The 26,373-nt window shown below is 37.3% G+C and overlaps 3 protein-coding genes across 8 annotated transcripts in view; 1 reads left to right on the top strand and 2 right to left on the bottom strand.

The window, feature by feature from the left end:
- The window catches only part of LOC134744298 (epsin-2), a 32,381-nt gene extending 19,934 nt beyond the window's left edge, over nucleotides 1–12,447 (bottom strand). For 2 of the 6 annotated variants that reach the window (XM_063678067.1, XM_063678068.1), the window contains exons 1-2: nucleotides 12,205–12,446; nucleotides 3,157–3,212 (exon numbers count right to left, since the gene is read on the bottom strand). The gene's annotated coding sequence lies outside the window, so the exon portion shown is untranslated. Of the gene's footprint in view, nucleotides 1–3,156; nucleotides 3,213–12,204 lie in introns of all 6 variants that reach the window. The other 4 variants (XM_063678069.1, XM_063678070.1, XM_063678065.1 and 1 more) reach the window with 3 other exon arrangements.
- A 673-nt stretch (nucleotides 12,448–13,120) lies between these two features.
- Nucleotides 13,121–23,037, top strand: LOC134744297 (nuclear pore complex protein Nup85). Its single transcript, XM_063678064.1, has 9 exons — nucleotides 13,121–13,284; nucleotides 13,352–14,044; nucleotides 14,348–14,470; nucleotides 17,047–17,259; nucleotides 18,429–18,538; nucleotides 18,991–19,208; nucleotides 19,776–19,994; nucleotides 20,898–20,997; nucleotides 21,277–23,037. The coding sequence occupies exons 1-9, from the start codon at nucleotides 13,210–13,212 to the stop codon at nucleotides 21,479–21,481; spliced, it is 1,956 nt and encodes a 651-aa protein (XP_063534134.1). The 5' UTR covers nucleotides 13,121–13,209; the 3' UTR covers nucleotides 21,482–23,037.
- A 616-nt stretch (nucleotides 23,038–23,653) lies between these two features.
- LOC134743901 (oxidized purine nucleoside triphosphate hydrolase-like) lies at nucleotides 23,654–24,544 on the bottom strand. Its single transcript, XM_063677534.1, has one exon. The coding sequence runs from the start codon at nucleotides 24,449–24,451 to the stop codon at nucleotides 23,951–23,953; it is 501 nt and encodes a 166-aa protein (XP_063533604.1). The 5' UTR covers nucleotides 24,452–24,544; the 3' UTR covers nucleotides 23,654–23,950.
- Nucleotides 24,545–26,373: the final 1,829 nt, after the last annotated feature.

The raw sequence follows: 26,373 nt of genomic DNA, 5'->3' as shown, positions 1-26,373 counted from the left end.
TAAACTAATATAATTTAATGTTATTGCTAGTGCCAAAAGATACGGAAGGAAAACTAAAAAACGAAACTACTTAACTCAAGGTTTATTTATGGGTTTGTTACTCAAAAGATTATTTTATTTTAGAGAAGGCCTACGCATCATAAGTATTATAACCTGTCCTGCCCCTTGAACGCTATAATACTTATATCAGAAATGGGAGACACCATTGACAGGGTTCCTTTCAGTAGTGGTTTCACCTCAACAACAGGTAAACAACAATGATGCTGCCACGACATCTACCTATACAATGCCGCTTCCCAGGTCAGTTCATTATCCTGTCAAGCATAATCGACCTTATTCGAGGTCGGCTGTTTTGTCTCCAAACCCGCTGTGACCGATTACGTACTCTTTGTTTTTGCATCAAGCTATCTTATCAATTGATACGCAAATCAAACAAGACGAAGGCTCTCGAAGTATGAAAGTTGTTAACAATTATTATTCCGATTGTCGAAATAGTTTGTTTGACTTTGACGTAAATGAGGCAGGCCAATTAGATCTCCGAGGAGATACCTTCCATCATTGGCAGGGATTCCACAATGTTTAGCTACTTACAGTACTTACATTGCCACACATTCCTTACAGTAGGTTTCTTCACGAAGGCTACTAAAATGATACAAACCAATCTACTAACTAAACAAGAATCTAAGACCTAAAGACCAAGAAAAACCGCAGAGAATTCGGAGGGATGAGGCGCTACATACTGCACGATTTAGCACTGTTTGATTTCCGCGCGATTTTCTAACGCGCATAAACGCTTTAGATTGACACTATAGTACGTTTCAATGCGAGTGTGGAAAGGTGTTATTATTTACGAGTCCCGAGATGTCTTTTCAAAAGACACGGGACAAGTAAATAGTAACACTTTTACACGTACATTGAAGGACGTTTTTTAATACATTTGCGAAAAAGTCACAATAAAACAAATATTGGTTACATGAATTACGAATACTTACGCTTACACTTACAGTTACGAATTTTCCCTTGAACTTGAATGATATTGTAAATTCTATATTATTCAGCACCATAAATTACGTTCAACGTTGATTTACATTGCAAAAATTAATCACATTAACTCATTTCATTCAAAAACACTTACAGTTGCAATTTAAGTTAATTATTTTTATACAACTAAATTTTAAGTGAAAATAGCGGGCGCCGGTTTTGATGATGATTGATGAATGATGGTTCCATTCAGCCAAATAATAAAAAAGTTTTTATGTGAAATAATATAACGTTTCATTTATATAATAACAAATAAATGTGACGTTTTCAAGCAAAAGGTACCACATTGTAGCTTACCATAAGGACGAGATTTGCTTGTATCTTTATACGAATAACCTGTCAGAGCGTTTTGAGAGAGAACCTTTTGCTTGAAAACGACAGAAATATTTACTTTATAGCGTGTAACAATACTTTTTGTACGTAAATAATAAATGTCTATTGGCAAAATAAAAGTAAAAATACATACATATAATATAAAGTTTTTGAACACCGAACATCTGTTTCGAACGTATCGATTACGGTGAAAATTTAATTTATAGGTAGAAAAGCTGGAAAAGTAAAAAGCACTAGTTCGCAAAAACCAATTTTGCGAACGCTAAACAGCTACGTAAAGTAGCACTTTTTGAGCAACTGTATTAAAAATCGTATTGAATGTGTAAAAATCGCGCGATTTTGATACCATCATGAAACTTTGTAGTTTTCATCGCGCAACGCCGGGGATCGCAGCAGCGCACCGCTTTGTTTTCTTTTACATTAATTCTTCTGCCAAACTGCAAGACAGTTTGTTGGCAGATTAATTGACATCGTTAATTGCATAGAAGTATTGGATTAGCTTTGGAAAGATATTGTGAAATTTAATTGCATACAGTAATTCTATTTGTAAACAATTGTGGCCAACTTAAGATAGGTAAGATTAAATTAAATTACATAGATTCCCTATGATACCATTTCACATCTTTCGTATCTTAAAATATGTCTGATCCATAGTCTACATACCTCCAATATAAGAACATCCTATGAGACTTAAGACTGAGAAACCATATACGTAAAATAAACAAAATATCTGTCATGCACGCGCTTCCATAATACGCCTGCTGAGCCAATTAGGGCCAGATTTGTGAAACAGCCCACGGAGATGAACGCCTTGCAAATACATATGACAATTTTCACTTAACTTTGAATCCAGGATAAAGGCAAAGCATTCAACCTTGTTATATTTATTTAAATCCATGTTCCGCAGTACAAAGCTACAAAGAGACTATTTCGGGTTTCGGGTGTGCGTAAACAAAGACGGTTACGCGGCTAGTGACCCGCGGGACGCAGATATAATGGACCTGATTGGTGATTATAGCGGAAGTTTACATATTGATGCTATCACTACTGAATTGCACGCAGGCAGGGAATTTACGGCCATTTCTATGAGAACATTTACTACAGATATGTGGCCGTATTGTCTACAATACGTGCCTGCATTAGTATATTAATGTTCCACTATATTACTAGTAGTTTTATGTTAATACATTACATATATTGTTAGGTCTTGGACAATGCCTTATCTTATTTTATTACCCTAAAAATAATTAACAGGCTTAAGTCACTTAATTGAGGTATCAACTCATATTCTTGGAATACCTTAATGATGGCACAATCGCATAATTTTGTGACGATGGAGAGATGTTTGATATTTAATTGGAACTCTTTCTAGCAACTAAGCAAGTGTAGATAAAATTTGGCACACATTTTGATTTCAAACATCATCTTTTACTAAAGTACTAAAATAGGTAGTGAAAGTTTGTATGGGAGTGTGATTATTGATTAACGAAACCGAAGTCACGAACATTATCTATTAGCTATGTCATAAATAAAAGTAAATATAGTGTGCGTGCTCATGGCAATAATATAAGAAAAAATGGTGTTGTAAATCAAACGAGTCATGTTTACAATACGTACATTAACTGATATAAAATGATAACTTTGTAAACAGATGTGTATAAAGAAAATAATTTTCATGATAACGGTCAAACATTTGTTACGCCAATTCTTTATAGCATTAAGAAGCTGACAAAGTGCAATGTCTAAATGGATAAACGTTGAGATTTACTACTTTGGACTTACTTTTCACGGTTATTTGTTAACTCAAAAAACGCCGAAGTAACGTGGTGCCGCGATTTCTGCCAACAACATAAACATTCATACAAATTTGAATATACAACGTGCAAACCATTTGTTAATGGATATCAGAATAACAACATGCTGACGTCAAGTTTTTTCAGTACGAGTAACAATTGTAATATAAGCTCCTGTAAACAATTAGGCACGCAGTCCAATTTTACATATGTGGCCCTGGGACTTTTTAAGCATAGCATCGGTATAAGTACCGACTGTTTTTCTATATTTGTTTTACACCTCAGAGCCAGAACCAAGACTCTTCTGGCTTCGGAATGTTAGGAAATTTAAACTAGGATTTGGACTTTGGTGTTCTACAGACTGATCTACAACAATTTTATGTAGCAAATTTGATGTTTAAAAAGTCCCTTGGCGTCACTATCATGTTCATGGCCAGTATAATAATATTATAATATTACATTATGATCCGCAACAAATAAGCAAATGTTTAGTCCAACTAGACATCATAATTTGGATATTTATCTCGTTTAATCACAAACAGACAAACAATAGAGAGTAGTTAAACTAAATAAAAGCCTGAAAAATTATTTGACGCCGCATCATAAGCAGAAAACCCATCATATGTGTTAGTAAATAAATAAATCACCGTTAAACATTTTATACTATATCACTATAATAATGTACACACATGCTCTAATTATAATTATATATATCTGAAAACTACGCACAACTAGCCAAAAGTAAGAAGTGTTTGTCATTTGTGCACGAAATGTAGCGAGCCGGCAGGCTAGGGGTTACTGAGTGAAGCGAAGGCGGTTCTTAAGCTTGGTTGACACTGAACATTAGGTGCAACATAAGATAAATTATTATGGTTCGCATATTTATAATAAATATACCTAAAACACTAGCGTTGAAAGTAGTTTAGCTTCATACGCTGTCCTCATAGTATTTTGGCTCCCGATAGACAAGAAGTCATTCATAAGAGTTAGATCAAGCTAAGTTGGCAGTGATTTTGATAGCCCAGACTCTGCAAGTCAGTGTTATTTTAAACGTCAAACTTCTATGAAATTATGACGTTTAAATAACACTTGCACGGTCCGGTCTGGCCTATCAAAATCGCTGCCAACTTCGTTTGTTCTAACTCTAACGCAATATGTACTGCACATTCATAGTTATGTATTTTGGTATACATGTTTTTATATAAAATGTAGGTGGATTTATTTCAATTACAAAAGCATGCATGTAACATCCACGGTATCATATTAATGCCAGTGATCGTCTATACGTGTTTCGTTAAATATTATTGCGTTCCAGCTACAAGCGTGTCAAAGTTAAAACTATTGTTCTTAGACGAATAGATAACTAAAATTGTAAAATTGACTTATCTCTAATATTGAAGCAATACTATAAACATCCACAATAATTCCAATGAAAACCATGCAATTAATAAGCTAACTAGCGTGCATTCTTAATAGCTTGCTGAGGGTTAGTTGTTCATCATCATCAATATTTAAGAGCTATGTTCTTGTCGGTGGAGTAACCGCCACTCTTCTCTTTGCTGGGCCAGCCTTTTGACTCCGTCGTACGACACGACCGAGACTTTATCTTTTATTTGGCTGAGATATGTGAGCCCGGGCCTGGGCCTTCCTGCGTCTTTTCCCCTCAATCTTGCCCGTAAGTTGTTATCTCATTAAAATTACTTTTAAGTTGTAAAATTCTAATAAAATGACAGCTGTTACGATCGAAGCAAAAAGCGATGAAAACCTTATAAAGTGCTGAATTATGTGAGACAAGCCTTAGAGGGGTGACTTAACACGGTTAGTGGGAGGAAGCCTTACGACGCAGACGGCGCGCCCTGAGCGATGCCAAAGGCGAAGCTATCGTAAATAATAATATTATGAAGGAATGTGTTTTTAATTGGATAATATATCGACTACCGTAGGCTCAAAGGGACAAAACGCGATTTTTCAGGAGAGCCAAAAAACACTAGTTTCGAGAAAAAAAATCATAACTTTCTTGTTTCTTTGAATAAACTGATGCCTGTTGATGGCTTGCTCTTAGCTTTCTGAGCTCTTTTAAACTGATTGGAATGTATACCTTATTAATCTTATTATAATAGCAAAAGGTCGTAAATGTACAAAAAATAAAACATTTTCAGTACCATTGGACGTAAGTCCTACCATTTCCTTACAATATTGGTAACTTGCATTTAAGAAACAATTTTTTGGGTACTATAATCTACGAACGTATTTTTTTCCATAAACTTATAGAGATGTATTAATTGTTCAGTATTTTTTCTTATTTCTGTTATTTTGGATAATCAATGTGGAAAAGATCGTCGTTTAGCCACAAAACCAATGACTATTTAGTATAGTAATGCATCTTTTATTTCTTTATTTTGCTTAATTTTTATTTTTTTCTAATTTAAAAGTTAATTTGGGACATTTTCTATGAAAAGGGACCTTATTGTCGATGGCGCTTACGGCGCACAGCGTCGCGCGGCATTGTGTTTATATCGGAGCGTCGTTAATAATAGCGTAAGCGCCATCGACAATAAGGTCCCTTTTTATAGAAAATACGACATTTATTTATAATGTATCCACCTAAATCTAGCAATTGTAACACCCCTTTTCATGAAATTATACCAATGATTGGAAGGAAAGGCAAGACGAATGTAAGTACACGGTATAGCTTACGGTCATAAACGCGTAGACACTTTTTCACGTTACTTCATTGAAATGAAGTGAAAAGTGACCGTGACCATGACTGTATAATTGCTAAGGCACCAAAGTCCAACTTAGTCTGTTTGCAAATCAGAATTGACAAATGACCACATAGTGCGAACGTCACGCCATCGCAACATCAGCCCTAGGTGTTACGGTACAGGTGCGCGAGCGCAGAGGTCGACGACCGACATTGGGTAGAAAACGACCTAAGCGACCAAGTCCCCCATAGATTCAGTGATGCTGCGAAAAGCTATTCCTAGCTTGATAGTTTGACAAGTCATTTTTAAAAGCTCGTACCTACTACCTATTTGCCGTTTTGCGTTAGCGTACTAGCGTTATCATTGGGGTCTTGAGAGTTATGTTGTGAATGTTATGATCGCGTTCCAATGGACTATCGTTTGTATACTGACTAAAGGTTGCAAACAAATGTTGTGAACGTCTGAGCGTATGAATCAGATTGAACGAAACTGCTGCAATACAAACCCTTTGAAATCTACGTACCTCCCAGTTTGTACGTTCCTACGTTCGTCTAGTCATAGAGTACCTTATACTAGAGCGGTACTGTCATAGTAAATTTTGTAACCCCAGTAAATTCACTGCCATCTGTCGACACACTTTAAAACTTAAAATTAAGATTTATAAAAATACGATAAAATGTATTTATAATAAATAAAATAAAATGTATTTAAATATAGATAAATGATTTTTTTTAAATGCATTAATAATTTTTATGATTTTGACCCATGTTCTTTCACTGATATGCGTTAAAATTGTTAAATAACAAACGAAACAGTCAACGCCATCTATACGACAGTGGGCCAAAACTAGTGGCGCCCTCTGAACGAGAATCAAATTTTCTTAATTTTCGAGGCACGTTTTTTCCTTAGACTGTAAACATCTATTACGGAGTTATATCTATCTTTGGTCTAGTTAATATTCCATTTGAGAGAGAACGTAATTGTACGATTGTGGCTAATTGGGCTTCCAAAATTAAGAGGTGGACCGATAGACTGTCAGTCATTCGTAATAAAATTTTGTTTTTATTATCTGCTTACTTGTACATTTTGAATCTTTATTGTATTTTTTGGTAACCAGCGTGTAACCGCCATACGATAAATAAAAATAAAAAATAAAAAATTATATTACTTACTAAAAATTATTTAAAAATAAAGTCAAAAGACCAATTATATTTTTATACAGAAACAGTATTACCTAGTCGCCTCATAAGTTCTGTCATATACATAGTATCAAATAAAATCAAAAGTTTAAGTTTATTCCGTATAATTTGTACAGCGTTTGAAAGCTTATAAACTAGAGAATCTAAATGTATAACATTTATTCAAAATGACCGCCATAATTATCTACACAGGCTTGAAGTCTTCGTGGCCAGTCGTCAATGGATTCACGCACCACTTTCATGTCGATATTGGCCACTGCCGTAGCAAGAGATTTTTTCAGCGAGTCTAGATTTGCATGAGGTTTTGAGCACACCTTTTCCTCTAAATACTGCCATATTTTATAGTCTAAAGGATTAAGATCTGGGCTAGAGGAGGACCAATCTTCATGCCGTATAAAGTTGATTTTATTGGAGGCGAGCCAGGCTTGTGTAGACTTTGCCTTATGGGCCGGAGCAGAGTCCTGCTGGAAAACCCAATGCTGGTTTAGAAACATCGTATGGGATAGTGGTTTCACAATATTAGTCAACACCGTGTCTTGGTACACTTTGGCACTAGTTTTTACTCCTTTCTCACAAAAATGCATACTAGTGACGCCCGCATAAGAAACTCCCAGCCAAACCATCACAGATGAAGGGTGATGACCTCTTTGAATACGGGGAATGCTATTAGACGCTTCTTTACTATTGCGAGCGTACACTCTATCATTTTGTTTATTACAGTTTTCTTCCATGTCAAAAATTTTCTCGTCCGAAAACAGTATACAACGGTGCTTATTTTTAGCGTACTTCTTCAATAAAGCTTTAGATCTTTTAAGCCTTAAAGCTTTAAGCCGACCATTGAGAAGATGGCCAGTTTTTCGTTTATAAGCACGAAGTCTCATGTCTTGATTAAGCACTCTTTTCACCGTGTTTTTGCTCAAACCCATCTGGAGGGCCATAACTTTTTGTTTCCTAGCGGGATTTCTGGCAATGCGTGCCCTAATTGCTTGTACAACCGCTGGAGTCCTAGCTGTACGCGGACGACCGCTTCTTTTCTTGTCATTTAAACTAGAGACCTCACTGTATCTTTCTATGGTACGATACACAAATCTTAGAGAGAATTTTAAATTTTCAAGTAGCTTAAAAATTTTAGTCGGCGAGTGACCACAACGATATAGTGCAATTATTGCGGTACGGCTATCTTTAAGCGTCCACTCCATGTTGAAGAAAACAGAAAATTGCAAAATTATACTACTCAAATATGTAATAAAGATTCGAAATTCAAATGCAGAACGGTTTTTGTTTTAGGAGTTCCAAATTTAAATTTTAAAGGCCAGTGACAGAACTTATGAGCCGACTAGGTACATATTGCAGATTTGAAAAAGGATCGCAAATGAGTTTCCAATTTCCGCATCCTCTACGGCGAGTAAACAGTGACTAAATACCTATCAGATTGCACTTTGTACTGGCGATAGAACCGTACGTCATGTTTCACGTCATTCTTCACGCAACTAATGTTGAATTGGGAGCTTCATGTGTTTTTGAGTACTTTGGAGTTATAATTATCTGCCAATATAGTAGCACACACCTCACAGACCTTCACTCGTAGATAAGAGAAACTAGAAAAGACACAAAAAAAATTGAGAGACACAAATTTCCTTGCGTTGTTATTGTTAACGATGAATATTCCCGTAACAGAGAAATTTTTCGAGACAATGATCCTCCTTTTGAGAGTTCATTCTAAACGTTCGGCTATACCATCAAGGCCAGCAAATCAGATTTACCTAAAAATAGGTGTGATACGAGAAATCAATAGAGCGAGGCATAAGGTAAGAGGTCAAGGCTCCGGTGCTAACTAGCCGACCTCGTGAGTGCTTGTAACATTGGTAATAAAGTTGTCTTTTAACGTTAGTATATTAACTTTAGAGGAACAATTCTGGGTTTAACCAAGAGTAAGGTTTCTCAAGGCAAGAAGGTGACGACGTGACAGGCCAAAGCCGAGATGGCGGGAAGATCTGAACGCATATCTCGGGTCTCAACAAGGGTACGAGAACGGGGTGGTAGGTCTGCCCAACCAAATGACAATACCGCCCTCGGCCTAGTGCGACGATTTTGGCACCTTTCGTGTACAGATGGAACCTCGATAAAAGATTTAATCAAAGACAAGGCGAAAGCGAAGTCTTTAAGGCAATGTAGCTAATTTACTAGCTAAAAATTTACTACCTATACATAATCTAAATATCTGCAGAAAATAGTTATGTAGTTACTTGATTGTTTTGTATTTCGTCTCAAAAAACAAGCCAAACCAAATTTTGCTTTACAAAATCTCGGTATTTACGTACTGGCACGTAATTTAAGTAAGTGCTTAATGTCGCTAACAATGCGAATGTGACACAAACATCGGTGTTATTCACCTCTAAACTCTTATCGGCTAAGTCGTGCCTTATCAATTTCCTTTGCGACCAAATTTGGCAAAACAGAATGGTTTTATAGTCAGGATTCTGAGGTCTAATTTGGACCTCTGAGGCTCTGATTTATAATTTAAGTATGGCAGCCAAGTTAGGCATAGGTACTAGTGTTTTGAAACCGGAGTTGTGGGTTCGAATCCTGGCTTGCATGAAAGTTTTTCTAAGCTTATATGAATCATGTTTTGTACATATTTACCCTGTGATAGAAAAGTGTATTTATGAGGAAATTTAGCCAGGCAATTGTGGTGACAGCCCAAGCACTTTCATTCGTAAAAGGACGCAGGCCCCACCAGTAGGACTTAACCTACCTATAGACAATGATGATTGATAATAATTTTTATATGACTGACCCATTCTACTGATACGTGTTAAAATTGTTAAATATTAAAACGGTATCGTCAACACCATCTAGCCGAGTATAGGCCAAAGGTGTGGCGCCATCTATTAGAGACTGACTTTTTCTTGATTTCCGAGGCACGTTTTTTCCTTATTCATCTTAAACGGAGTTACATGTCTTTGGTTGTTTTAAACGTATTAGAAATTCGCACGCTATTTAAGTATGTGTATGACATTTGTTATAGTGACTGGGTAGATGTCCTGTACACAATGGGTTGTATTGTTCTGAATACATGCTACACATAGGTGATTTTACTGTTTTTACTTTACTGAAATATCATGGTTCAACCAAATATTTCCTGTTGCTGTTCAAAAAGCTCGTCAGTGGCCTGCTTTACTAGATTTAACCATCACAGCAGAATGTTATACTTATATTAATATTGTAATATATTGACGCTATTTAGATTATTACCTTTAATTATAAACAAAAAAAATAAACGGCTTATGAGCCAGCCAGTTACAAAATCGGGTCGGACCAAGCTAACTCTGCATGCATGATTCATTTCAAATTTCTATGAAGAGATGAGTTATAATGACATGCCCAAATTTTGATCTGTTAAAGTTGGTGCAGAGTTAACGCATTCACTGCCAACGTTTTCGTAGCGGTATGGTTGTAGCCAATCTCAGCATTTCCCGCTTTGTAGAGGAAAGAGACTTTGAAGAGAGTGTAAACAAGCTATATGCATCTTGCTACTGCCAAAGTTGACAGTTATGACATTTTAGTCAGTTATTTTAGGCGCTGCAAAATGGGTCTTATGGGAGGCCAATCTTTCAGAACTAAATGGATTTGCCTGTTTTACCCTGATTTGCATATACTGTTTTTTAGGCCTGATAACTTTACTTTTAATGGTGTAGTATCTAATTTTGTTGAAATAATAAGTTAATTTCTTTGCATGCAATTAATAATTAAGTCAATTCTGATAACTATATGCAAACCTGAAAGCAAGTAAATATTTTTATGTTCTTTAAACTATGACAACCGGTCTGGCCTAGTGGGTAATGACCCTGCCTGTGAAGCCCATGGTCCTGGGTTTGAATCCCGGTAAGGGCATTTATTTGTGTGAGGAGCACAAATATTTGTTCCTGAGTCATGGATGTTTTCTATGTGTTAGTATTTAGATATTATATATATTGTTGTCTGAGCACCCATAACTCAAGCCTCCTTGGGCTTACCGTGGGACTTAGTCGATCTGTGTAAGAATGTCCTATAAGTTTAAAACTCTTTAATAATGAGTTTATTTAAATGACCTCAATGTTCGTTTTCAGATATTTAATGCCATGTATATGTATAGACAAGTCTCAAACTGCGGTACCTAGGTAGAATATCCATTTAGAGAGATTTAGAGGTTAAAAAGTAATAATCTAAAACCTGTTTACTAATTAATAAAACAGGTTGTCAGCGTTAATTTACAAAGAACTTGTTGTAAAGATGGTGATGGTTTTTTAAGAGCATCAGCTGACTTTGCAACTATGTCCTTCATGGTACAATTGAAGCCAACAATGATTTTTCTTTGTGTTTCACATTAATATTCAATGAAGTTAGTAAGTTTTTGTCTTTAATTTACATTGTTATTTGTTATTGAATCATAAAAATAGGTATTAAATTTGGCAGAAAACAGATGAGTTATGTTATGAGGTTTTATGAATAAAATAAATAGAGGGTTTTAAAGTCCTTATTTTATTTATTATTACAAATTAACCTGATTAAAACAAAGAATGAGTATGCATTTATAATTATAAAGAATCCTCTTATAATGAAGGTAAATAACTGACTAGTGCAAGGAAAAAGTTAGTAATAAATAATGTTACTGTATTAGGTAAGCCAGTTAAAGCCAAGAAATGTGTATTTATAAACTTACACGTTTGTAAAATTGATCCAAATCACTACCACAGTAAACAAGGCTGTTTTATTAAAACTGACAGTCACCTCTGAATAATGTCTAAGTGCTGTAAAACATACATGATAGCACTATCACTTACAGATAAAGTTTATCAACATTATCACTACATTGAACGCTAAATACTGCTAAGGAGTGACGTCAGGAAAAATATTCTCGGCTACATACGAGGATACCCTGTCCTGAATACTCATCTAACTACTGTTACTCACTGTATCTACTAGTTTCTGAGAAATATTTTTTGTTGAGGTAACGTGACTATAGGAACAAGATAAATCACATAGCTGGACGAAGGTTCTTAAAATACAGTGCAAGAAACCGTTCCGCGGTCCAATTACTACATAGAAAGTTAGTGACAGGCAAAATTTCGATGCAACACCAAAAACACTCACCAAGTAAGATTGTCACTGATGATTAGTAAACGTTTCCTTTTGTCCGACTTATCGCCGTAAATAAAAATCACACATTATACGGCTAACACGTAACACAACACGATATTATTCAGATTTTACTGTCTAATTTTGTTTAATTCCTGTCTAAACAATTACACTGACGAATTGACAAATATCGTTTCATTCGTGACCAAATCAACATGTCCTCCAACAAGTCCTCCGGTCAAACATCTGTCTTGTAAAAAATTATTTGAAGTTATTGCTTGTCAACACAATAAGGTTTCATAATTAATAGTATTTTATTTTTGTAATCCGCTTTTAGAAACTGTTGCACCAAACTATTATGTTAAAAAGTAAATACTAATTATTACGAATGTTCACTGACTGTTTCCTTCCAATCCTTCCATAGAATGTAAAATACGAAAGATCATGAAAGCTGTTTTGAACAGTAAAGGGTTTTTCACACGATTGTCAAAGAACTTGTTTACGAAATGAACAAGGGCCTGACTTGATAGCTAGTACAACAAAAAAAAAACCAAATTGGCAGTAAATAAGAATTAAGAAAAACTAAACTAAAGCTGGTCAAGCAAATCTTGTCAGTAGAAAAAGGCGGCAAATTTTAAAAATGTAGGCGTGAAGGGATAACGTCCCATAGAAATTTTTAATTGCGCGCCTTTTTCTACTGACAAGATTTGCTTGACCAACTTTATAAACTTTCAAATGTCACTTACTATTATATACTATTTTATGGTGAGGTAACAAATAACCCGACCAAATTACGTAGGTTGTTTTTGGTATGTTGTCAGGAATGTTATAACGTGTTTTTAATTTTATCGCATTGTGTATGTTCTGTCCCGCGCGCACGCGTAGCACATCTATGGAAAATATCTATGATGTATGGGCGAAAAAAAAAAACTATGAAATGAAACGGTCCAGCGATTGTAATCGTTTAAACTTTAAAGAATTAGCAGTTTTGTCATAAATAAACTGTGTGTATCAAAGAAAATGAATATTTCCAGTTTCTTACAAAATCCAGCAGATGCTTGTGAAATTGAGATCATAAACCGTGCTAAAACATTTGTAAGTACCCGATTGTTAAGTTAAGGTTATGTTTATGAAACTCCTAATATTAATCTAATTCTTTTAGGTTTTGCCGGGCAAATGTTTCGAAAGACGTGCAGCATGCACTTGGAGACAAGGGAATAAGTTCTCAATATTTTCAAGAAGTCAAGCTACCAGTAAAAGTGCGCCAGCAACGAGTGATGACAGAATTCTAAACATTCGTCAAGATATATTACTTTTCCATCCAATTTTACGTAAATTAGTAAACGAATCCAACGGAACATTCTTGTCCCTGCAAACAGCAGCCGAAGCGAATAAAAATTTGGATAACCATGTTGAATTTTTGAAGCACTCTCGCCAATATCGTTCAATCATTCGAGTGTGCATTGAAAACCTTCAAGAAGCTGCGTCCAAAGAGACCGATGGCGTTGAAAAGAACAACCTCTTAACTTGTATAACAATATTTTACTCTATAGAGTGTGTGTGGCACTTGTGCGAGATCCTATACGTGGACAATGTCCCTGGAGATTATGTACTACCATTTTTACTTGAATGGGTCCGGTTCCACTTTCCATGCCATGAGCAGATGGCGACGCAACTGCTGGATGCATGCGAGCGGGGCTCCGAGGAGCACCCGGAGTACTGGGACACTGTCATTGGCATGATTGTGCAGGGGAGAGTGGATGTGGCACGGGCACTGTTGAAGCTACACTCCGCTACGGATACTACTGAGTTTAAACTGGTTGATAACTCTTTAAAAAGTATGCCAATTTACAGTGTAAGTATCATAAATATATTTTCTGCATAGTGTGCCAATGCGTTGGTCTTTTCACACATTATTTTGCATCATGCAAAATACATCCTAGTTATTCTTCCATGTATTTTTGTACAGATATAAATCTATCTAATGAATATCAAATTAGAAACATGCAATTTTGTTTATGTCAACAGAATATAGAACTTATCAAATTACCGGTTAGTAATTATAATCCAGTATGTATTTAATGTATATCACTTTTGATTACAAACTTATAGCTGCTTATGCTTTAAACAAAAAACTTTTGATTTTAATAATTTGTAGGTATATGGAGGTCTATCAACTGGAGAATTCACAATAACCTGGAAGCACTGGCAGGCCGAGTGCCGCTCGAAACTGAGCAGCCGGAGTGTCGCCTCACAGAGACACCTAGAACTCATAATGAGGGTGAGTTTAAGGATATTACTTCTCAACATATGTATAAGTTTGTGCAATAATGTTTAACTTGCATAAAGATTTCATCAAAAGTAATGTTTGCTTTTCATAGATTGCTTTTTATCCCTTTTCCATGAAATTCAAACATTTTCATTGTCATTGCTCTGAGAAGAAGATCCTCGAAAATTAGATCGGAACATGTCGAGCGTTTATTCGACTTAATAATACGTGAGTTTCAAATAATTTATCCACTACATACCTACATGTCAATAAAACTTTAACCATTTCATACCAATGTAACATCCAAATTAAATTGGCCTTTTGCAACAAGTGACTTCAACTAAAGTCTCCAAACTCCAAATGAAATACTAAATGTTGATTATGTATTTAGAGCAATAAGGCATGAGCTTAGCACAATATTTAAGCAAGTTAGCAAATCAATCAGAAAAGATTACAGTAACCACAGAAAAGTTATAATAACCCAAAACCTTAAGAGGTTCAGAAGTACGAAACGTGCCTGGAAAGAACTAAAAACATATAACACATGGATACAAAAACTAAAAGAAGATCGAACTGAAACAAAATCGAGAGAAGATGTAATAGACACCGCAACAAATTTCTACAAAAACCTTTACAAAAGAAGAGAGAGTGATGGACAATCAAAACAAACCAGCTACGACAACACAACTTTCAGAGAAGATCTCTGTATACAGGAGAAAGAAGTGTATAACCACATAAAACTCCTAAAGAATGAAAAAAGTCCAGGCCCTGACTCCATAACTAACGAAGCAATAAAAATAGGAGGACCGATACTCCTTAACTACCTAACAAGACTGTTTAATCTAATATTAGACACAGGCGAGATACCTAAGCAGTGGGGAAACTCAGAAATAATCCTTATATACAAAAAAGGTGACCCCTTGAATATAGGAAATTATAGGCCAATTAGCCTTCTAACTAGCACATACAAGCTATTTACTTCGATCATTCTAAGGAGAATAACCAAAGCAATCGACAATATGCAAGCGGTAGAACAAGCAGGCTTCCGCTCTGGGTTTAGCACTATGGATCACATACACACGTTGGAACAAATATTGGAAAAATACAAAGAGTTTAATGTACCAATTTATATATGCTTCATAGATTACAGCAAGGCCTTCGACACTATAAGCCACAACTCTATATGGAATGCACTGGAATCAGCTCAGGTCAACACTAAATACATCAACATACTCAAAAATGTATACAAAAACTGCACTAGCACAGTGAAACTTGATAGAAGAGGAGAAGAAATAAAAATAGAACGTGGGGTGAGGCAAGGTGACCCTCTCTCACCCAAACTTTTCATCGCTGTGTTAGAAGAAGTATTCAGGAATCTGGACTGGAGTAACACCGGAATAAGGATAAATGGTCGTTACCTAAACCACTTACGATTTGCGGACGACATAGTGCTATTCTCAGAATCCGCCACAAGCCTAGAAAACATGGTAAGGTCACTAACCGAACAAAGCTGTAAAGTTGGACTTGAGATGAATACTAGTAAAACTAAAGTAATGACCAATAGCTATGAAAAACCTATAACTGTGGAAAATAAAACAATTGAGTATGTAAATAGCTACATATACCTAGGAAAGCAGGTATCATTCTCAAAATCAAGCAACGAAGAAGAGGTTACGAGAAGGGCGAATATTACCTGGAATAAGTACTGGTCACTAAAAGAAATTCTTAAGGGTGACTACAGCCTGAACCTAAAGAAAGTAGTGAGTGACACATGTCTTCTGCCATGCCTGATCTATGGTTCACAAACATGGGTGTACACAAATAAAGTAAAAGAAAAAATAAGATCAACACAGAGAGCCATGGAAAGGAGTATGATGGGACTCAGGAAGATACAAAAAATAAGACACACAACAATAAGAGAAAAAACAAAGGTTGCTGATGCCCTCACAAGTGCTTTAAAACTTAAATGGGGCTGGGCAGGACATGTAGCCCGAATGACTGACAAAAGGTGGACCAACATAACCACTAAATGGAAAGCACCAGCAGGCAAACGGTCCATAGGAAGACCAAAAAAACGGTGGACAGATGACATAGTCCATACAGCTGGAAAACAATGGATGGAGAAAGCGAAGCAGAGAGATGATTGGATAAAATTGGAGGAGGCCTACACCCAAAGAGGGATCCATATAGAAGATAACATTTAAATTACAAATACAAAAACCATATAAAACTTCTTATGGAATAAAGGGCTATAATAATAATAATAATGTATTTAAAATTGGATGATTTTGCGCAGTAATCTCTCACTCGCCCGGCGAAATATGCGTTCACTGCCGATAATGTCCTTCTACGGAGCTATCTTCACGCATGTAGGAATAAGATCTTCATCTCGACACCTCTTTAAGAAATACAGAGAGCTTGCGCGCTCTCGTTGCTCTCTGTATTTCTTAAAGAAGTGTTGAGATGAAAATATTTAGAATTATTTAGAAAATCTTCGAGATTTGTGTGGCCCATGCTGTGGTTAACGTATAAATGAATGTGCCCTGATGGTATCAAAACAAATATTCAAACTTCATATTTTGTTCCAGCTCGTAACTGGCGATTACTCTGCATTCGAGAGCATCCTATCCAAATACGACTCATGGCTCTACATTCTCGGCGGTTGGACCGTGTTCACCATGCCATGGGCGAAGCGGCACGAGCTGCGCGCCGCCGCCGCCGCGTGCGCCGGCATGCGCGGGGCGGGGCGCAGCGCGCTGCACGACCTGCTGCGGCCTGCGGTCGAGGGGGAACTGCACCAGGTAAGATCCTTTTACATGGAAATATACACTGAAAATTATACCCTGACAATAAAAAATAGGCTTTATTAAAGCGCATTCACAAGGTTCTCAGTAATACAAATAACTTTAGCCATGCCTACCCTGACACTATTGTCGTATATGTATTTGCAAAGTACAGTATAACCACACACACACAGATACACTAAACTTTACACACGGCGTTTTACACAGATCTCCAACTTGCATTCATACATTTCTTCACGGTTAATACGCTTTCCAGTTATGTTACGATTCCTTCTAAATTCTATAACTACTAAAGTCACTAAAGTCGTGGTTTTCACTCAAATATGTATCTTCAACAGCCGTTGCTCCGCATTTAGCACATTTTCTATATGCATTGCTGTAGTCCATAGTTCCAGATTCAGAGTCTAAGTGGTAGTACCGCTCTACCGCTACCTTCTTCCCTCCATACATTTTATGAACATAGACAAAGACAGTTGGGAGCAAATATTCATAATAAAACAGTACTTGATCGCGTGTAATTAAGTTTTAAGTGTTTTAAGTCCCGTTTTATAATTAATAATGTTTAAAATTCGTGAAAATTTTAATCAGAGTTGGGAGCAATGTTGCTGTAGCAAAATGTTTTTATTTTTATTACTGGCAACTTTTTCTAGGAGGCCAAAGCACTCCTATATATCAACAAACAACAACGACAAGGGGTCATATCTTTCCAAGGAAGCTAATAGGCCTTGATCCTTACATAAAATTGCCTTGAAAAGTTTCAACTTTTTACTTGTTTATTTTGTATAAAAATAAAAACGATTAAGGCGGGAAGAAGTTAAGATTTGAGGGATACTTGATGCAGAAATATAGTCTGTCAAACAACTTTGTCAGTAGAAACAGGCGCGAAATTAAAATTTTCTATGAGACGACGATTACCCTTAGCGTCAATTTTTTTTAATTTTGCCGCTTTTTCTACTGACGGAAATGGCTAGACAGAGTATAAGTTTCTGCGGGAATAGCATTCTCGAATTGCCGTTTCCGTCCTCTGTAATGATGTAAAATAAATTAAGCCAAATCTATTTACATCTGGATGACCTAGACTTATTACCAAGATATACATTTAATATTAAAAAATATTTCGATAGTTACGAGCTGTCAACAAAACGCAATTATTTAAATATTTTCAGGTGATTCACGAAATTCAGCAGATATCAGATAACGGTTGGTTCGCGACACATCTCACAGACATCCTGTACCACTGTGGCAAACTGAAGATCTTAGATAAGCATCAGACTGAGTAAGTGCTCAATTTTTTTTACGTAAATATAGGCCATATTGGCACTAAGGTTACTGATACCTTGTAGCATAATAATGTACTAACAGACCATTAGTACCTAGACTTTATTTTGTTGCAACAAAATATATAAATAGGTGGTAGTAAAAAATGTCGCCAAATATATACGAACACATATTTATTAACATAGGAGTAGTGGTGTGTTCCGATTAAATATCATCGATTGAATCATTTGTGTAAAGTCATAATAAATCCTACTAAGCCATGCAGTGCCCTGTACAGTCAACCAATTTGATACCCAGGCAACTCTAGAACCATTTCATAATGAATCAGTTTGTTTATCTTCTATGACAGTGCTGTCATGTAAATAGTAATAGACTAGGAATCGAATTGGTTGACTGTACATTAGCTTAGGTTCTTTACATTCGAAAGCTGAACTCGAACCGTGGTTCCAGCGTGACCAGCCGCCTCCGCGACAGCCTGATCCTGGAGTACGGCAGCCTGCTCATGGAGCACGGCTCGCTGTGGAGCTCGGGGCTGTCGTACCTGTGCGCGTGCGCGCCCGAGGGCCCGGCGCGGGCCGAGCTGCTGCTGGCGCGCCTGCCGGTGCCCACGGAGACCAGGGCGCTGCGGGTCGCCGCTGAGGCGCAGAAGTACGGGCTACACAATGTCGGTGAGTGCTGTTCTGTACGGTAAAGTGAGTGAACTGCAAGTCACTCAAATTGAAGTAATTACTTCATAAAACTTTATGGGCCTGATTTAGTTAAATTATGGTTTATCTTATCCCTTTCTTACAAATACATAAGTCAAAATGACAGATTAAGGCAAACGATTCATAGCTAATTCAGGCTAGTAACGCGTTTATGAATAACGCCATTAGGCATTACCATGGCTTTAAAATAATTCAGTTTTGGGCAAAAGTGTTCCATTTCTCCAAAGCTTTTTTATAACAAATTGTAATCTTAATTCTAAATTGTGTTAACCGAATCCTGAAGGAAAGGATTTCCGCATCTCGAGTTTATGGGGTACTACTATTGGACCGTCAATCCAGTGCTGGATTAAACGTTAAAAAGTTAAAACATATTGTTTTTTTGGTAACAGTCTCCATAAATTCACTGGATGATGAAAATGACTGGAATCAATGTAAACGATTCGATCCAGTTCAGTGCTGGATTCGATCACTGGATTAGATATGTGCTACTGGAATAGATGTGAACGGGGCATTACGGTGTTATTCCAGTGCGCTCGATCTGCCTGTGCGTGGGCGCGCGCCACCTGTCCGCCGGGCGCACGGGCGCGGCGCTGGCGTGGGGCATGCGCGGCCGCGACTCGGCGCTGTGCGCGCGCGCAGCCGACGCCGCGCTGCGCGCCTACACCGCGTGCGGCCGGCTGCCGGCCCGGGACCTGCTGCCGGCGGCGGGCACTGGGCTCCTGCTGCATCACAGAGCGCTGCTGTTAGGTAAGTGATGTATTAATACATGGCCACCGTTGCCGCTGCGGTTACCGCGCTACGAACTTATTCCTCGTGTGGCAGTCTGCCGCCGAGGGATCTGCTCCCGGCGGCAGCGGCGGCAGTGGCCCAGTGGGGTTCCTGCTGCAAGTGTTGCATCATAGAACGGTATTATTCAGTGAGCTAGGCCTTAATCTCATATTTGAGATTCTGAAGCGTGCGGCCTGCTACCGTTCGTTTCTGAGGCTCAACGTAGACGCACGTCGCTCTCTCGCAGCGTCCGTGCACGTCGCAGCACTCGCGGCGATACGAAGTTAAATTTTAAAAAGGCGTAGTTAGTTGCCTGAGTTTCTGTACTCGTTTAGTACATGTATTGATATTAGAGTCAGTAATAACACGGCTAGAAGGCCGACGATGACACGCGCGCGCTCACCCTGAAGACCTGGTGCTGACCCTGGTTGAACACGGCTGACGTCCCTCAGCACTTCATCGCTCACAGCAACACAGCGGGTCCAGGGAAGTACTAACGTGTGGGAGCAACTACTTTCGTCAACCGGGAATAGAAATCAGACGGCTTATCGGACTTTTGACCCTTCGACGTTCTCGTAGGCTCGCGACGTTTTAAGGTAGAAATAAATTGTTAATAAGTGAGATTCCTTGTTTTAATTTGAACCTTAAACGTAGCAGTGGAAATCAGGGCGTAGCAGGGACGGATCTGCTGCGACATCATATATTTTAATTCTTACTTGTAAAATACTACGCCAAAAACCTCACTACTTAGTAACAGTTTACACCATTTTATACTAAAAATATCCTACAAACAGATCATCCACGCAAGACTGCATATTTTTTATTAGCCGCCGACGTAAGTCATGGTGAGGTAAACGATTAATTTTTTTTAATTTTTTTCAGGCAAATACTGCGACTTCCACAGATTATACAAGAACAGGGAATTCAGGAAAGCTGCCAAGTTGCTCATATCCCTACTGGCCTCAAAAATTGCACCAGACTAGTGAGTACTGTTTGTAAATAATAAAAAAAAAAATAGTATGTTTAATTGTTTAACGCTGGCAAGCTTGATAGCCTGGATAGTTAAAGCATTATTTTGTAATTAATTAGAGACAGAAAGAAATAACATGGGTGAATAAACTCTACCTAGCGAGTATGGAACACATTATATAATTTATATAACTACTGTCAAATAGTATGAAGATGTTGTAACTTGAATTTTTCATAGGCTACTCAGTGCCCAGATCCAATGACATTTCTAAACGGTTGTATTTTCCAACAGCTTCTGGGAAACCCTCCTCCTCGACACCCTCCCCCTGCTGGAGTCGGACGAGCCCGTGTTCTCGTCGGCGGACACGTTCGAGATCATGTTGTGCCTGGAGCTGCGCGCGCACAGCCTGGCCGGCGAGCGCGCCGAGCTGCTGCGCCTGGCCTGCGCGCGCAACCTGGCCCGCACTCTGCTGCAGGACGTCAAGGATGAGGAATGACGGTTGGACCTACACAAGAGTCGCTTGCACTGAGCCGCCTGTCTCTTCCCTTAACCACAGACGAAAGAATGTGGTACGTCGTCTAATTGCCAGTTGCACCATCTGCACTTGACAGTGATCAACGTCACCTGGCGCACCGCGGAACTTTACTATAAAAATTTCCATACAATAAAATTTACGAACTCTTTAACGATGACAAACAGTTTGGTGCAACCGACCCTAAGTCTTTATTAGTTAATTGTTTACCGACTTTACCGTAAAAACACTTCACTAGTTAAAGGTTGAAATTTTACTGCTGATTGCCGTTAATCAGGTCGTCAAGTGTGGTTGGTACAACTGGCCTTTAATCTGGTGGACTGGTTAGGCAGATCCACACAGAACGGCCTGCCTCGCACGGAATTGCCGAGCTCAGTCTGTGTAGAGTAGATGTGCTTCGTCTGAGGCAAATGTATTTAAATGAATTTTCACATAAATTTTCTCTGTTGAAAATTTCACTCTATTGTATTGTTGACCCCGATTCGACCCGCATAGGAATCATAATATGTGTCCGTATCTCCTCCCTTCACCCCATAACCTATCTTTTTACATTTATGAAAATCAGTTTTGTAGTTCAACTGTACAAAATTAAAGCAAGTTACTTATGCATTTACATTCATGGCTAACGCTGGTTTACTAAATTAAATTATATCAACGTAATATGAAACTAAGTTTAACCTTGGGAAGTATAATCAGCAAAGCTGTGATTGTTTGGTATTATAGTGCTTTGTACTAGATAGATCAACTTGATTTGGTGCTGTTGACAGCCAAATGCAGCAGTTGATCAGATGTACAGGGGCACGTTAGTTATTATGTGTACAGTATGTGGACTTGTTACTATAGCTCTTACTTAATGGAAGTTTCTAATAAACAAGAAGTTTAAGTTTCTAATTTCAACTGTCTCAGCACTGTAAGGAGAGCTAAATTACGTTTTGGGAAACCTCTTTTTTTTTATTAAGTACTAGCTTTAGCCCACGACTTCGTCTGCGTAGAGTTAGCACTTTGGGTAGCTTATTTTTTATCCAATCTGCTTTTTATCGAAATCCCACACAAACTTCCACCCCCCTTTTCATCCCCTTATAGGTTGATTTCTGGGATAAAAACTACCCTATATCCTTTCCCGGGACTCAAATTATCTCTATACCAAATTTCGACTAAATCGGTTCAGCGGTTTAAGCGCGAAGAGGTAACACGCAGACACTTTCACATTTATAATATTAGTATGGATTTTTGTAACAGGTACACGTGTTATGCTTTTCAATGTTACAGCAATAGCCTATGATGTCATTTATTTTGGTATGTGTAAACAGATGACAGCTTTATGGTAGTTATGATGATGTAAAATTGTAGTCGGTGATTTGTGTATTTAGTTTCAGTCATATTAAGATTTCCTTGAGACATTTTAGTTCTAATTTTGTGAATGAATTTTATTTAAGTAAGATGTGTAAAGTTAACTTGTTTCAAACAATGGAATGGTTGGTTGTATATTGTTGTATGTGAAATAAATTAATATTTTTTGTGTGACTTATTTTATTTCTGTAGCTTGAATTTTTATCACCTGACAAGATTCTGGCCCTGAGATTAGTGTCACTGTAACAGCCTTATAGTTACAGTGTCAAATAAAATGTTACTACAGGTCATATCAACCAATTTCAAAGCATTGTTTATCAAAATACTATGCAATCTTTCATACTTTTTAAATATTTTTTTTTCTCATTTTATCTGCAATCGGCTGTTTTAGCCATAATCAGATATTCTGTCTTTATTCTTGGTTTAAGAGGCCTTCCATTAAATACTCTCTCTTGACTTTAGAATGTAATTATTTTATTGTATTCTAAATCATTTTTCTTAATTTGGGAGTCTATTTCGGTATTGTTGTGACAAAAGTATATATAATTGTGTAAAACTTATTCTTCTTGTTTACTTTGGTGACATCTGATGCATTCAATGTCCGTTGTCATAGAATACTTCTTGCCAGTATAGTAAACTAGTACAAAATTCTAACCCAAATAGAACTTTGCCAGCTATAATTTTATTAGTCGCTATTTCCTTCAATACTTTATTATGGGACTGAGGTTGTTTTAGGAAGTAACACTTAAATCACGATATATAGAGAAGACAAGAAAAGGAACAGTATAAGATTAATGGTATTTAATTAAGTACTTTAATATTATTAGGAACAACTAAGTTGAATCAGACTTAGCAACTAACAAACAATCACACAAACAACAGTTGAATCACAGGCCTAAGAAACTTATCTTATAATTACTAACAATTGTCACATGATAAATCTCTTGATTAAAATAGAAAATATTTCTGTTATAAACAATTTTGTGATGGTAATATTCTTATTAAAATTAACGTAATATCAAATCTTAGTAGTCAGAATCGGCAACCCATAATCAACACTGCCACTTGTTTCCAGCTTGAAACTTATTTCCTGTTAGCATAAAATTCCTCCATGGACTTCAATTCTTCAACATTGTGACTTATTATTTTTTCATGTCCCTGATAATGGAACCTTCCATAAAAAAGCATACCCTTCAACATGTATGGGTACCATATCTCATCATCAAGCCACATATCCTTATATGGGATGTCATCATTATTGTACCATTTAGGGAGCATTTCTTCCGTTTCAGTAGGAGTCCCTTCGTAAACCGTAGTACTAAATACTCTCACGTCCATCATTGTCGATTCACCTTCAAACGTGAATTCTAGGTGGCCAATATTTTTCATATCGCTCTTTTTAACGCTAAGACAACATTCTTCTTTCAACTCTCGCACAGCTGCTTCAACTATTGTTTCATTGGGCTCGACTTTACCGCCAAAACCGTTCCACTTGTTTACGCCAAAACCACGTTTCTTCAAGCCTAATAGTACCTGGGCATCGGTACGTACGAAAACTATAGTAAATAGTTTCTTGAGAAGCATTTTTAAAGCAAATTGTATGTTATTTTAATTAATAATTTTAAGAAAACGATCGTACCGGCTTTTTGCTTTAACAGCTCACTACTCAACTTTATTTTGACACTTGACTCTTGACTACTTCAGTGTTACCAGCCCGTATCCCCAGTTTCGGACGATGTGTAATCTAAAAAGGGACGGTTTTTATCACAATGGGACGAAAACAAAGTTGGAACATTTTTATCATAATTTGTGTACCTGCGATCAATGCAAATGGTCAAAACTATCAATGTTAGAGCGTTGTTAGTACATCAGGCTTCTTCAAAACAGGCAAATTATCGATGTATAGACAAATACACAGGCACATGCTACTTCTTCTTCTTCTTCAAGTGCCTTCTCCGTCCCAGAGGTTGGCGACCTTATGCCTATATGCCGTTCTATCCGTAGTCATGCGAATTAGTTTTTCTGTACTGTCCACGTCTAACCATCTCTTATGTTCCTTGTCCATGATATTCTCCTTCTGCCACGTCCTCGTTTCCCTTCAATCTTCCCTTCAATTATTAGTTTTAACAAGTCGTATTTTGCGTTTCTATATATACGTCCGAAATATGAAGCTTTCCTTTCTTTAATAGTTGTTACGACTTCCACCTTTTTCTTCATTAATAACATGACTCTTTCGTTACTAACTTTGTCGGTCCATTTTATCTTAAGCATTCTACGATAGATCCACATTTCAAAAGCCTGTAATTTACTGATCAAATTTTTCCTTAGCGTCCAGCTTTCGGAGCCATACATGAGGATTGGAAGAATATAGCATTTCACCATTCGCCACCTTAAGTGTAAATTAATCTTCCTGTTCGTCAACAGTTTCTTCATATTTTGAAAGGCACTCTTAGGTACTCGATATGTACCGTCGACGAACGGTATTTCGGTAAAGATTTTCAAAATCTTTTATACTGGACGCTCGATGCCCAAAAGGGACAGTCGTTCGGAAGGGACGACAAAGGGACAGTGTGGCGTCAAAAGGACGGAAAATCGTCCTATTTGGGACGATCTGGCAACACTGGATTACTTGACGATTGACGTTTCCTGAGCGTTTCCTCCATGGGTTCCCAGAATGAGCTCTCGAACTAGCATATTCTCTTGCATTCTCTAACGAATTTCGATTTTCTGGGCTAGAAAATCAAAATTCGTTAGAAAATGTAAGAAAAAATGCAAGTTCTAGGTTTGGTGAAGTATTAATTAAGGGGAGTTCTGTTCAAGTATAACATAAGTATTGCCAGAAGTTCGGTTAGGGGAAACAGGTGTCTAACATTATTCATAGTCATAGTCTGCGTGTTTTCCGCAATATTTAACGCGTAACTACCTAATTTTGTTTACTTTAATGATAAAATATAGGACCAGTATATAAAAAAAAGACAACCTCGGAACTTTTCTCGTGCTTTGACGTTCTTTTTTTTTCAACAGAAGTTTTTCTTACCTCCACACCGATGAACAGCTGCCAGACCCAGATGATAATAAAAATACTACAGCCATAGGTACCACTTTGTCGCTTACCATAAGGACGAGATTTACTTGTATCTTTATACGAATAACCTGTCAAAGCGTCGTTATGGCAAGTGACAAAGTGGGACTTTTTGCTTGGAAACGACACATTTATTTTATACCTTCTTTTATTTGGAAAGACTTCCGCTTACTGAATGGTTTTAATTTCAAGCATTCTATTGGATTTTGCTACAGTATCACTAGGAGTTTCTTTTGGTAAAATTTGAAGGATAATCCCATGATTTACAGAAAATTCTAGCCAAGAATGATGGGATAGTATTTTAAGGTCTTCTTATTGGTGCAAATACACTGTCGATTCTAGGCCCTTCGCCACATTTAACTATATTGTGAGTGCAATACCCTTATGGGTGAACGTGAACTGAATTTTATCTGCTAATTTTATG

This window comes from Cydia strobilella, chromosome 9 (genome assembly GCF_947568885.1).
Source record: "Cydia strobilella chromosome 9, ilCydStro3.1, whole genome shotgun sequence".
Classification (NCBI taxonomy): domain Eukaryota; kingdom Metazoa; phylum Arthropoda; class Insecta; order Lepidoptera; family Tortricidae; genus Cydia; species Cydia strobilella.
Note: the sequence above shows the minus strand (reverse complement) of the source record. Positions and strands in the feature narration are given on the sequence as shown.